Source organism: Carcharhinus amblyrhynchos, unplaced genomic scaffold, assembly GCF_965287045.1.
Source record: "Carcharhinus amblyrhynchos unplaced genomic scaffold, sCarAmb.v2.hapA scaffold_827, whole genome shotgun sequence".
NCBI classification, from domain to species: domain Eukaryota; kingdom Metazoa; phylum Chordata; class Chondrichthyes; order Carcharhiniformes; family Carcharhinidae; genus Carcharhinus; species Carcharhinus amblyrhynchos.
The window spans coordinates 31,096-41,395 of NW_027650567.1; the positions used below are offsets into that span (position 1 = coordinate 31,096).

The following is a 10,300-nucleotide window of genomic DNA, read 5'->3' on the forward strand; positions in this document are numbered from 1 at the left end:
GCCTCACTACAGGAAGGATGTGGAAGCCATAGAAAGGGTGCAGAGGAGATTTACAAGGATGTTGCCTGGATTGGGTGGCATGCCTTATGAGGATAGGTTGAGAGAGTTCGGGAAGGATGAGAGGTGACCTGACAGAGGTGTATAAGATGTTGAGAGGTATTGATCAGGTGGATTCTCAGGCTTTTTCCCAGGGCTGAAATGGCTGCCACAAGAGGACACAGGTTTAAGGTGCTGGGGAGTAGGTACAGAGGAGATGTCAGGGGTAAGTTTTTCACTGAGGGTGGTGGGTGTGTGGAATCGGCTGCTGCTGGTGGTGGTGGAGGCAGATTCCATAGGGTCTTTTAAGAGACTTCTGGATGAGTACATGGAACTTAGTAGGATTGAGGGTTATAGGTCAGCTTAGTAATCTCTAAGGTAGGGACATGTTCAGCACAACTTTGTGAGCTGAAGGGCCTTACTGTGCTGTAGTTTTTCTACATTTCTGTTTTTACCATCAGTGAGGAAATGCCCCGGATTAAGGAACTTCCTCCTTCTGGATTTCCTGAGCTAAGATCATTTCTTGTGTGAGGGGAAATTGGAGTTGCTGCTCGATAACATTCTGTCACCTTTAGGGTTGGTTAATAAGTGTTTCAGAATAAAGCAAACAGCATTGGGGGGGGGGGGGGGGGGGCTTATACCCATTCCTGCTGAGGTAGACTGGGGACACCTTCTCATCCTGTCCCCCACCCCTCACCCTTCAGGAGGGAAAGGAAACAGCAAAATTATCACCAACAAAAACAAAGCTCAAATTCTCCCTGTGGGTTTCCTCCCACAGTTTAAAGACGTACGAGTTAGGGTGCATTGGCCGTGCTAAATTGCTCTTTAGTGTCGGGAGATTAGTGGGGTATAGTTGTGGGGTTATGGGGATAGGGCTCGAGTGGGATTGTTGGTAGAGGCTAGATGGGCCAAATGGCCTCCTTCTGCCCTGCAGTGATTCTATGGAATAGTTCAGGATGAAGCATCTTCCTTGGACAGAGAGAATGGATCACTCACAGCTGTGCGTTCCAGGGAGATTTTGCTCGGTCGATGGTTTCTGATTTACACTCTGAGAAGCTTTCAAATGAATGTTATCCTCAGGATCCATTCACCAGACAGGCAGGGAATCCCACCCCCACAATGTGACATGGGACCAAAGTGCCCCTGTAACATCCCAGGAACGGACACCAGGAAAGATTGGGAAGGGAAGGGGGGAGAAAAGGGGAAGGAAGGAGGGAGATAGAACCAGCCCCTCCCCAATCACGTATCCTTGGACTTGGTACTGGGGTGACAGGAGTTGCCATCGGCCGTCCGCTGAGCCTGGCTGAGATTGCACCAAGCATCAAGGATGAGGACGGTGGGGATGATAATCCATAACGCGTTCAGGAACACAAAGTAGAACCAGAAGTGGAGCGGGTGCCCCACCTCGCTGTGGCTGAAACCATCACGGTACTCCGTGTAGAAATAGAGAACATCACCGTACAGCTGGCCTGTGCAGAGAGAACAACATTAAAACACACTCCCTCTACACTGTCCCCCATCAAACACTCCCAGGACAGGTACAGCACGGGGTTAGATACAGAGTAAAGCTCCCTCTACACTGTCCCCATCAAACACTCCCAGGACAGGTACAGCACGGGGTTAGATACAGAGTAAAGCTCCCTCTACACTGTCCCCCCCATCAAACACTCCCAGGACAGGTACAGCACAGGGTTAGATACAGAGTGAAGCTCTCTCTACACCGTTCAGTCCCAGATCCTAGCAGCATCAGAAGCAGTCAGTCACAAAACATTAGGATACTGTTAAAATGAACTTTTTTTGTAGTGGGAAACAAAATTGCTATGAATTTTATAAGCAATTCCTTGGCACCACCCAAGAGAAAAGAAAGCATAGGGAACAGGGTGTTCTTTGCAATTGGTACAATTAGTCGTCCCAACTGCTGTGAGCCAGGAAGCAGTTTGAGCTCAGATGAGGCGCTGAAGAGGCAGCAGCAAGAAAGAGAGAGAGAGTCAGCCATTCCAGGACTGGAGCTGAGAAGTTAAAGGAATGCCAGCTTGTGCAAATGTTGCATTTGTCCCAGTCCTGGTGACTTAATCTGTACAGTGCAGTAATCACAGGCATGATTTGATTTATCATTGTCACATGTACCTGGATACAGTGAAAAGCATTGCTTTGCATGCTATCCATACAAATATTGATTATAAGAGTTGGGAAATCATGTTGCAGCTATATAAAACCTTGGTTAGGCTGCATTTGGAGTATTGCATGCAGTTCTGGTCACCACACTACCAGAAGGATGGGGTAGTTTTGGAGAGAAGGTAAAGAAGGTTCACCAGGATGTTGTCTGGTCTCGAGGGTATTGGGTATGAGGAGAGGCTGAATAAACTAGGATTGTTTTCACTGGAAAGACGGAGGCTGAGGGGGGACCTGGTCTACAAAATGATGAGAGGCACAGACAGGGTGAATAGTCACAGGCTTTTCCCCCAGGGTGGAAGTGTCAGTTACACGGGGGGGGGGGGGGGGGGCACAGGTTCAAGGTGAGAGGGGGAGAGTTTAAGGGAGATGTGCGGGGGGAAGTTTCTCACACAGAGAGTGGTGGGTGCCTGGAACGCGCTGCCAGAGGAGGGGTGGAAGCAGGAACATTAACAACATTTAAGAGGCATCTGGATGGGGACTCGGATAGGGAGGGAATAGAGGGATATGGACTGAGATTTCTGTTTAAGTTAGGGCATCATGATGAGTGTGGGCTTGGAGGGCGGAAGGTCCTGTTCTTTAACTTAAATCATATTGTACACAGCTCGCAAAGAGTCTCCACATTCTGCTGCCCCATCTTGAAACCTGGATCTGGTCAACCCACAGAGAGAGGAATAACATTCCCACTCTCCCACCACCCTGTGTTCCCTTCCCCTCAACACTGAGGTCGTTTGGGGAACCGGTGTGGCGGGGGGGGTAGACAACAGAGCCCCAAATGTTTTCTGTTCAGAAACCCTGCTGCTGTTATGAGGGACTGTATTCCAACCTGAAACACTGGTTTCAGGTGGTGTATTTACCACAGACAATTATGGTCTGCCTTAAACCAGAAAGGGGGCAAAAAAGATTTCCAAGGATGTTACCGGGACTGGAAGGTTTGAAGTAAGGAGAGGCCGGATACACTGGGACATTCTTCCCTGGAGTGTAGGGAGATGGCCATTCAGCCACTTTCCTCCTCAAGCCTGTTTCAAGGCCATTCAGCCCCAAGTCTGTTACACAGGAGGAGGTCATTCACCTTCGAGGTTTATAAAATCATGAGGGACATAGCTAAGGATTTTTTTATGACCCTGCATTGTGATGGGGAAGATTGGTTGACAAGTCGGTGTCAGGTTGTACCCACCCCCGGAAAAGAATTCATGGACTTGCAATTTTAGTTTAGAAGGGGGTGGACATCAAGCTGGAAAGCAGCGTTTCTCTCTTCTGTTTTTTTGGAAAATCTGCTGTTAGCTGGAAGCAAGTTTCCTGGCCTTCCTACAGTGGAAGATCTGCTGTTGATGGTTGGCTTAACAAGAGTCTGTCTCACCCCAGGGTTTTGGGAAGCTGTTCTGTCTCCAAGCATATCTGCATGTGCAGCATTCAACTAAAGGACTAAATTCCAGTATCACGTGGATATTAGTCTTTGCTGAGTTAAACCTGAGGAAAGGGTTTTGTTTATGGGACTGGTTTGATTGGGAGATTTCCTATATTAAGGTTCATGCAATATCATGATTGTTTGTAGCTGGTAAAAATCATTGCTAATTTTCTTCATCTACATGTTAACTGTGTTCTTAGATAAAATTTGATAAAAGCTCCCTAATGGGTCACTGGAATCATATCTGAAGTGAAACATCTCAAGCTTGTTCTAGACAAACTCAAAATGCAAAAACTTAATCCAGGCGGTCTTCATAAAACATTGGAGTTTCTGACCTGGATTATAACACGAGACAGAGTACAGAAATGAGATAGAGAATCTGGTGAACTGGTGTAGCAACAATAATCTCTCCCTCAACGTCAACAAAACAAAGGAGCTAGTCATCGACTTCAGGAAGTTTGGAGGAGAACAAGTCCCTGTCTACATCAATGGGGATGAAGTGGAAATGGTTTCTAAGTGTCTAGATCACCAACAATCTATCCTGATTCCACCCCCCTCCCCGCTTCCCCACCCCCCCAATGCTGACACTATAGTTAAGAAAGCCCCACCAACGCCTCTACTTTCTCAGAGGACTAAGGAAATTTGGCATGTCCGCTACGACTCTGACCAATTTTTACAGATGCCTTCTTCAGAGCATTCTTTCTGGTTGTATCACAGCTCGGTCTGGGCTCCTGCTCTGCCCAAGACTGCAAGGAACTACAAAGGGTTGTGAATGTAGCCCAATCCCATCACACAAACCAGCCTCCCATCCATTGACTCTGTCTACACTTCCCGCTGCCTCAGGAAAAGCAGCCAGTATAATTAAGGATCCCACACACCCCGGACATTCTCTCTTCCAGCTTCTTCCATCAGGAAAAAGGTACAAAAGTCTGAGGTCCCGTACCGACCGACTCAAGAACAGCTTCTTCCCTGCTGCTGTCAGACTTTTGAATGGACCTACCTCGCATTAAGCTGATCTTTCTCTACACCCTAACTGTGACTGTAACACTACATTCTGCACTCTCTCCTTTCCTTCGCTAAGAACAGTATGCTTTGTCTGTATAAGCGCACAATAAACAATACTTTTCACTGTATCCTGGTACACATGACAATAAATCAAAATGATTGAATCTAGCCAGTGGTTATCATACCACACAGCTGAAATGACCAGGATTTAGGAATGGTCTTATGTTGACTGAAGAGAACAATCTTTATCACAAAGTGGCTTGTTTTTAAACACCTCACCTATAGGCTGAGTTGCTTGTTGAAGATGGCTGCCTTCCTCCTTCTTACTGCTTCTTTTCAGCACCTCATCCATGTCCAAGATGCTTCTGTGATGACTAAGTGTATTAAATGCAAAGAACACCCAGCTCCCTATTCTTTCCTTTCTTAGGTGGTGCTCAGGCATGGTTTATAAAATACATGGCAATTTAGTTTCACAAAAAAAAATCATTTTAATAACATTCGTGACAACATTGGAAGATGTCACATTCCTTCCCAGCATGGAGCACACGACCCCAATTTCTAGTCTTGGGAGGGAGGAGTCCTTACCCAATGAGACAATGAGCTGCAGGACAAAACGATACGGTTTATCCTTCAGGAAGGCCACGACAGTCCAAAGACTCAGAGGACCCCAGGTCCAGGCAGTGATGGTCTCCATACACACTGTGAAATTGTCAGCACTGCAGCGAGACAGAGAGAGAGGAGATTGAAAACATCATGTCTACAGAGAGATCTCACCCCTATCTGGAGCTGCAATTGATAAATTTCCACCCAAATCCAATTTTTAAACATGTTATGATTGCTGTTGCCCAGATGCTCCCCTTCCTTGTCCTCGATTCTCGGAACTGGTCTGGATTGCAGGTGAGATTCCTCTCCCGGCAGACTTTGTACAGGCTGAACACTTGCTCAATCTTACATTAGGGACGATTCCACTCCTCAAAAGCACTGGACAGTTGTTGGAACACTCACGTGACATATCTGCTGTCTCCCTTGGCGTACTCCTTCCCTAGGGAACAAACCAGGGTGAGTGACTATACAGAAAAGCAGTAAATGTAACAGAGATCTATCTGGTCATGCTGTTCCCAGTGTTCCCCACTGCCCCCCCCACCACACACACCAACTGTCCCGTGGTCACCAAATCCTCTCCCCTCAGTGTTGGAACTGAGTGGACCAAACCACAGAAATGATTACAGTCACACCCTCCCACTGCCTCCAAGTCCCCATGAGGATTCATAACCACAGCCCGCCTCCTTCAGCATCCCACACCCCCCCCCTCCAGGCGAGTGACCTGACGTCACACCGACCCCTCCCCTGCCCCGGGGCGAGTGACCTGACGTCACACCGACCCCTCGCACCCCCCCTCCCCCGGTCGAGTGACCTGCCGTCACACCGACCCCGCCCCTCCCCCGGGGCGAGTGACCTGCCGTCACACCGACCCCGCCCCTCCCCCGGGGCGAGTGACCTGCCGTCACACCGACCCCGCCCCTCCCCCGGGGCGAGTGACCTGCCGTCACACCGACCCCGCCCCTCCCCCGGGGCGAGTGACCTGCCGTCACACCGACCCCGCCCCTCCCCCCCCGGGGCGAGTGACCTGACGTCACACCGACCCCGCCCCCCCCCCCCCCCCCGGGGCGAGTGACCTGACGTCACACCGACCCCGCCCCTCCCCAGGGGCGAGTGACCTGACGTCACACCGACCCCGCCCCTCCCCCGGGGCGAGTGACCTGACGTCACACCGACCCCGCCCCTCCCCCGGGGCGAGTGACCTGACGTCACACCGACCCCGCCCCTCCCCCGGGGCGAGTGACCTGACGTCACACCGACCCCTCACACCCCCCCCTCCAGGCGAGTGACCTGACGTCACACCGACCCCTCCCCCGGGCGAGTAACCTGACGTCACACCAACCCCTCCCCTCCCCGGGGCAAGTGAACTGAAGTCACACCAGCCCCCCATCCCCCAGCAACTGACCTGACGTCACGCCGACCCCCCAGCACGTGAACTGATGTCACACCCCCGCCCCCAGCCAGTGACGTCACGCCATCACCCCTCCCCGGACAGTGACGTCACGCCGCCCCTCTCCCCCGTACTCACAGAGCTGGGACAGGAAGGCCTGGTCCCCGGGGATCTGCTGGTAGTTGAGGCTGAACCAGCCCTCGATCACCCCGTGGATAAAAGCGCAGACGGCAAACCAGCAGATCGCCAGCCTGCGGCCCACCCCCAGCCCCGGCCCCGGGCGGCCCCACCGGCCGCTCAGCAGCCAGGTGGTGGTCAGCAGGGCGCCGGAGATGGCGAAGAGGAAGGCCAGGATGCTGCCGACTGAGCGGTCATTGCTGCGGTAGCCAGGCAGCCACAGTTCCCGCGGCCAGTAAGGGTGTAACACCCTTTCCTCTGCGGCGCCTCCCATCCCGGGCGGCGAATTGAGAGGTAGTGGTGCTGGCAGGAGCTTTCATACCGCCTGTGCCCCTCTCACCCGTGGGTCCGCCCACTCTACCAATCCCGGCCTCTCGCTTCCGCCGATCGGCCAATGGCAGGGCCAAGAAGGAAGGGCGCACGTCACCGCCCGCCCCACGTGGGGTCGTGACCTCAGCTAGTGGGCAGTCCCTCCCGCGCGCCACTCTGGGTGGGTCGCACCGATTGGTCCTTGCGCCTCGGCCCATGGGTGCGATTGGACCGGCCTTGGTGAGTGACAGGCGCGCCGCGGACCAATCACAGCCGGAGCCACCTCAGGTCTAGTCCCGCCCCCCAGCTCCATGGCCATGACTGGAGATAGCCCAAGATGTGGGTATGCCGGGGTTGGACTGGCGTAAACACAGTAAAAAGTCTGACAACACCAGGTTTTAGTCCAACCGATTTATTTGATAATAGACTCACAAGCTTTCGGAGTTAGTCCCTTCGTCAGGTGAATGGAGAGTTCTGGCCTCAGACAGAGCATATAAAGCACAGACAGTTTAGAGATTACTGATTAGAATGCGAATCTTTACACCTAACCTGCTGTTCAAGACCTGAAGTGACTGATAATGTGAGTGGAAGGAGCACTGATCACAGTTTAAAGAGATGTGTATTGTCTCCAGACAGTACAGTAAGTGAGGTTTTGCAAACCCAGGCAAGTCACGGAGGTTACAGATAGTGCGACATGAACCCAAGATCCCTGTTGAGACCGTCCTCGTGTGCGGAACTTGGCTATCAGTCTCTGTTCAGCGACTCTGCGCTGTCGTGTGTCGTGAAGGCCGCCTTGGAGAATGCTTACCCGAAGGTCAGAGGCTGAATGCCCGTGACCACTGAAGTGATCGCCAACAGGAAGGGAACAGTCTTGCCTGGTGACTGTCGAGCGATGTTCATTCATCCGTTGTCGTAGCGTCTGCATGGGCTCCCCAGTGTACCATGCTTCGGGACATCCTTTCTTGCAACGTATGGTAGACAATGTTGGCTGAGTTGCAAGAGTATTTACCATGTACCTGGTGGATGGTATTCTCACGTGTGATGATGGTATCCATGTCGATGATCCGGCATGTCTTGCAGAGGTTGCTGTGGCAGGGTTGTGTGGTATTGTGGTCACTGTTCTCCTGAAGGCTGGGTAGTTTGCTGCGAACAATGGTCTGTTTGAGGTTGTGCGGTTGTCTGAAAGCAAGAAGTGGGGGTGTGGGGATGGCCCTGGCGAGATGTTCGTCTTCATCAATGATATGTTGAAGACTCCGGAGAAGATGCCGTAGCTTCTCCGCTCCGGGGAAGTACTGGACGACGAAGGGTACTCTGTCCACTGTGTCCCGTGTTTGCCTTCTGAGGAGATTGGTGCGGGTTTTTCGCTGTGGTGTATCGGAACTGTCGATCTATGAGTCGAGCACCATATCCTGTTCTTATGAGGGCATCTTTCAGGGTCTGGAGGTGTCTGTCACGATCCTCCTCATCTGAGCAAATCCTGTGTATACGGAGGGCTTGTCCATAGGGAATGGCTTCTTTAACATGTTTAGGGTGGAAACTGGAGAAGTGGAGCATTGTGAGATTGTCTGTGGGCTTGCGGTACAGTGAGGTGCTGAGGTGACCGTCCTTAATGGAGATGCGTGTGTCCAAGAATGCAACTGATTCTGGAGAATAGTCCATGGTGAGTTTGATGGTGGGGTGGAATTTGTTGATATTATCACAGTTGTTTCAGTGATTGTTCACCATGAGGCGATGTATCTAGTGTATAGCATTGGTTGAAGATTCTTCAACCAATTGGTCATGGGCATTCAGCCTCTGACCTTCGGGTAAGCATTCTCCAAGGCGGCCTTCACGACACACGACAGCGCAGAGTCGCTGAACAGAGACCGATAGCCAAGTTCCGCACACATGAGGACGGTCTCAACAGGGATCTTGGGTTCATGTCGCACTATCTGTAACCCCCGTGACTTGCCTGGGTTTGCAAAACCTCACTTACTGTACTGTCTGGAGACAATACACATCTCTTTAACCTGTGATCAGTGCTCCTTCTACTCACATTGTCAACCACTTCAGGTCTTGAACAGCAGGTTAGGTGTAAAGATTCACATTCTAATCAGTAATCTCTAAACAGTCTGTGCTTTATATGCTCTGTCTGAGGCCAGAACTCTCCATTCACCTGACGAAGGGACTAACCCCGAAAGCTTGTGCATTTACTATCAAATAAATCGGTTGGATTAAAACCTGGTGTTGTCAGACTTTTTACTGTGATAGCCCAAGGGACAGGGCAATGGAGAACATCCAGCCCTCTGGAAGGATGTTCCTCAGGAGGGAATTCAGACCTTTATGGATTGCATCTGTGGAGACATAAACAGCGCTAATATTTCTAGTCCAACATGACTCTTTAGCACAGAAAGAGGCCCTTCAGCCCATCATGTCCATACTGGCCATCAAGTACCAATCTATTCTAACTCCATTTTCCAGTATTTGGTCTGTAACCGTGAATGCTTTGGCATTTCAAATTTCGAAGGGATGACGATGGATAGGCAATGGCAAACATTCAAGGAGCACAAGGGGAACTGCAACAATTGTTCATTTCTGTCTGGCACAGAAGTGAAATGAGAAAGGTGTCCAAATCAAGAGAAATTGGATATAGTATTACAGCCAAGGCCCTTCGGCCCTTGATGTTGTGCCGAGCAACGTCGAACCCAAGATCAAGCTATCCCACTCCCCATCGTTCTGGTGTGCTCCATGTGTCTATCCAATAACTGCTCGAAAGTTCCTAAAGTGACTCCACTATCACAGCAGGCAGTGCATTCCACATCCTACTCTCTGAGTAAAGAATCTACCTCGGACATCCCTCCTATATCTCCCAACCTGAGGATTGGGAGCCGTTTAAAATTCAGCAAAGGAGGGCAAAGGGACTGATTAAGAAGAGGAAAATAAGAGTATCAGTAGACTTGTGGGGAACATAAGACCTGACTGTAAATGTTTCTACAGGTATGTTAAGAGAAACAGATTGGTGAAGACAAATGTAGGTCCCTTTGTCAAAAACAGGGGAATTTAAAATAGGGACCAAGAAATGGTTGATCAATGAAATATATACTTTGGATCTGTCTTCACAAAGAGGACACAAATAAGATATCAGAAATGTTGAGGAACAGAGGGCTTCATGAGAGGGAGGTCAGTGTTAATAGAGAAATTGTGTTGGAGAAATTGATGGGACT

General features: G+C 50.6%; 1 protein-coding gene across 1 annotated transcript; it reads right to left on the bottom strand.

Annotated features, from left to right (window-relative positions):
• Positions 1 to 657: 657 nt before the first annotated feature.
• Positions 658 to 7,062, bottom strand: ebp (EBP cholestenol delta-isomerase). Its single transcript, XM_080184617.1, has 4 exons — positions 6,750 to 7,062; positions 5,627 to 5,663; positions 5,207 to 5,337; positions 658 to 1,505 (listed from the first exon to the last, which is right to left on the bottom strand). The coding sequence occupies exons 1-4, from the start codon at positions 7,060 to 7,062 to the stop codon at positions 1,276 to 1,278; spliced, it is 711 nt and encodes a 236-aa protein (XP_080040743.1). The 3' UTR covers positions 658 to 1,275.
• Positions 7,063 to 10,300: the final 3,238 nt, after the last annotated feature.

Coding starts and splice junctions, on each gene's coding strand:
- ebp (XM_080184617.1), bottom strand. CDS start 7,062: ATGGGAGGCGCCGCAGAGGAAAGGGTGTTACACCCTTACTGGCCGCGG. Junction 5,664..6,749: donor GGCCTTCCTGTCCCAGCTCT/GTGAGTACGGGG, acceptor TTTGTTCCCTAG/GGAAGGAGTACGCCAAGGGA. Junction 1,506..5,206: donor GCAGCTCATTGTCTCATTGG/GTAAGGACTCCT, acceptor CTCTCTGCACAG/GCCAGCTGTACGGTGATGTT.